A 3,447-nucleotide genomic window follows, 5' to 3' on the forward strand; every position below is an offset into this window, starting at 1 on the left:
AATGCGCACAAGAATCGTGAAGCTGTCGGGATCCTTAAGCTTTTGAGGGAGCTTATTTTGGACCTTTGAAGTTCATTCCTCGGTAAGTGTCACTGTCTCAAATTCAGATAATCTTTTCTTGTGAGCCACTATATCTTTTATGTATTTAGCATACTTTGGAATTTCATGAAGCACATCAACAAGTGGGATATTCAATTGAACCTGGCTCAACATAGAGAGGAATTTTGTGAACATACGATCATCATTCTTTTTCTGCAATCTCTGGGGAAAAGGTGATGGTGGTCTTGGGGCCTCCACTGGCTCTGAAATTTCAGCAGCATTTTTTGGCTCTTGAGTCACTTTAGGGATCAACTCTCCCTCAGGTATGGCTTGTCTTTCTTTTTCTTTGGCATTTACTCTAGCTCCCTCCCGTTTCTAAGTGTAATTGCATTCACTTGAAGGTTTTTTTCTATATCACTGGGGAGGGCGCCTGCAGGTCTAGTGTTTTGATTTGTTGCTAACTGCCCCATTTGCCTTTCAAGATTTCTGAAGTCGGTCCTGAGTTGCTGATTGTCAATCAACAACTTCTTTAGCAAATCATTGGTACTTTCTTCCATTTGTTGGGGTGGTCTCTGAGGCTGATTGAAATTCCTTTGGGGTCTATGCTAATTCTGATTCTGCTGATTTCCACCCCATGAGAAGTTGGGATGATTCCTCCAATTTGGATTGTAAGAATTCCCGTATTGTGCATGCTGATTCGGTGGACCTCTATTATGTTGCCCCACATAATAGATGGATTCTGGATTCGTAGGGCACATATCACTCATATGACTGTCGCCACCGAGTTCGCAGCAAATAGTCATTTGTTGTACGTGTTGCATTGTCTGTAGTTGCTGCATTGTCATCCTAGTCATCTGATTGGCCAGCTTTGCAATATCGGCTCTCATGGCTGACACTTCGTCTAACTCAAGTAACCCAGCTGATTTTTGCTTAATTGCCTTTCGTGAATCACCCTCACCTTGCCAGTTATTATCATTAACAATGAAGTTATTTAGCAAGATTTGGATTTCACTGTACAGTTTGGCCATGCAACTACCCCCACAAGCTGAATCAAGATTCATCTTTGAAGCATCATCTAACCCATCTACAAAAGTGTGACCCAATACCTCGTCCGTCTGGCAATGATGAGGACAGTCTCTGAGCATCTTCTTGTACCTTTCCCATGCTTGACGCAGTGTCTCGCCAGCTCGTTGTTCAAACCCAAGAATTTGACTCCTCAATACCTTTGTTTTCTTAGTGGGGAAAAACTTGATTAAGAATTTCCTCGCCAGATCATCCCAAGTGCGGATTGAATTTGTTGGCTCTTTATTCAACCACTCCTTAGCTTCCCCAATCAGTGAAAAGGGGAAAAGTGTCAGCCTGACATAGTCCTTGGAAACATTCGGATAGTTGTAGGTATCCGTAATTTCCAAAAAATTCTGAATGTGCCTCTGCGGGTCTTCATAAGGTAAACCCACAAACAGCCCTATGGATTGGATCAGCTGCACCATGTATTGTTTCAGCTCAAAGTGCCTAGTGATGTCAGGCTTCACAATAGCCTGAGTCATATTAGCCAGACTGGGCCTTGCGGCTTCAATCACCGCGCGTTCCTCATTACCTGCCATCTCAATTGGTTGTGGTTGAACTACGATGTCCAACTCTCTTTCAATTCTGGTTCTAGCGTCCACCTCTCTCTCAATCTGTGAAGTGTTCGTTCAATTTCGGGATCGAGAGGAAGGAGATTGTTTGCGCTTCTACTTCTTCGCATTCAATAGAAACTCATGTATTAGCACAAACAAAGTGAACTGAGAGTTAAAACTCGAATAAATAAATAATAAAAGCTCAATTCAGTCAAGTAGCTAATTTCTAAGTCCCCGGCAACGGCGCCAAAAACTTGTTGCGACCCAAAAACACTCACGCAAGTACACGTGATCGTCAAGTAATAGAGTAGTGAGTAGAGTATCGTTCCCACGAAGACTTATGATTAACTGTTGACTAATTCAAACCCAATTTCTTTATCTACCCAAGAGATTGTTCGCAATAGAGAAATGTAATTGTTTTACTACTTAAACTATAAAGAATTAATCTAACTCAAGCAAGTAACCAAACGAATAGCAATTTCGAGTAACAAACAATAGGAGAGGATATTCCAGGGTCACGGGCATAGTTAACAATCATGTTGTGTTCTTGGCTTAAAATGACTAATCAATTTATCTGGGTTATTGATTGACAGGGTTTATATTACTCATAAGAATTTGTCGAGTTCTTACTCGCATATTCAAGTCAACTCAATGCCTATATGTCTATGGAATTAAGATTAACAAGAACGCATTTACAATTCCTATATTTCAACCAAGCAAGGCAATTGGGTATATGTCTATCCCAATTGCTAATCCGTTCCCCGAGGCCCGGGTTCAAGAACTTGCTCTATTTAATTCTATATGCAATCTAGAGTTCCCACTTTCGAGTTCAACTAAAGATTCGTAGATAGTATTTCACTGTTAGCTACTCAGCAAAATAATTGAATGCAGAATTAAATAAACAGCCCAATATGATAAACCAACTTTGTCAAATTAAACTCCAAACAACAATATTCATGTTTTACCCGTGTCCGTAGAACAATGGGTTTTAGCCACTCATACTAGTGTTCATCACAAATAAGTTCAATTTCATCACAAAATAGCAAAAACAAGAGAAGAAAAGAAGAACTTGATGGTCAAAACTCCTCCTTGCCTCTTGCCTCTCTATTTCTTCCACTAAACTCTGAAAACCTTCCCCCTTTAACCTTGGGCGAGCTTGACTTTATATAGTTTAAGTGGGTTTCTCTCCAGATTTCCAATTTTACCCCTAAATAACGTTTTTCCGGACCGGACACGCGCGAGCTCACGCATAACTTCGCGCATGATTCTGCCTCGACCTTTCTTACGTGCGAACTCTTGCGCGCCTTCGCGCGTTTCTTCGCGCACCTGAAGCTTGATTTCGTCCATTTTTTCATCTCGTCCTTGCGCGCACTCAACTCCGAGGGGTTGTTCTTGCTCATAAATCATTCCAATATCCTATTGAAAGCATCATATAGGCTCCTCATCCTGCAATGTATACATATCACAATTAAAGCCTATTTTTCATCAATTAACCATAATATGTCATTGGAATATAATCAAGCGGAAGCATAAACAATAGCTAAATCACCTAGATTTCGCATATTATCAAATATAGAAGTAAATGACATTAAACACGTGATTTTATCACTCAAACATGCAAAAATATAGGCTTAAAGACAAGATAAGTTGGTAAAATACCAACTTATCAGTTATCGGGCAGTTTATCGGCCTAATTCAATCAAAATATAATAAAATTTAGTCTTTGTATGTTTAAATAGGTGGTCAACATACTAAGTGGGATGAAGCATAAGAGACACCGTGATGGGTA

General features: G+C 40.1%; 1 protein-coding gene across 1 annotated transcript; it reads right to left on the reverse strand.

Moving 5' to 3' along the window:
* Window positions 1-644: 644 nt before the first annotated feature.
* LOC142182164 (uncharacterized) lies at window positions 645-1,586 on the reverse strand. Its single transcript, XM_075256161.1, has 2 exons — window positions 1,308-1,586; window positions 645-1,262 (listed from the first exon to the last, which is right to left on the reverse strand). Exons 1-2 carry the CDS (start codon window positions 1,584-1,586, stop codon window positions 645-647), a joined length of 897 nt encoding a protein of 298 aa, XP_075112262.1.
* Between the last annotated feature and the right edge of the window lie 1,861 nt (window positions 1,587-3,447).

The sequence above is a fragment of the Nicotiana tabacum genome, chromosome 6, assembly GCF_000715075.1.
Source record: "Nicotiana tabacum cultivar K326 chromosome 6, ASM71507v2, whole genome shotgun sequence".
Classification (NCBI taxonomy): Eukaryota; Viridiplantae; Streptophyta; class Magnoliopsida; order Solanales; family Solanaceae; genus Nicotiana; species Nicotiana tabacum.

Excerpts from the sequence above, each read along its gene's own strand:
- LOC142182164 (XM_075256161.1), bottom strand. The coding sequence starts at position 1,586 with ATGACTCAGGCTATTGTGAAGCCTGACATCACTAGGCACTTTGAGCTG. Across the intron at positions 1,263-1,307 it reads TCCGCACTTGGGATGATCTG|GTATTGAGGAGTCAAATTCT; the intron begins GCGAGGAAATTC and ends AAGAAAACAAAG.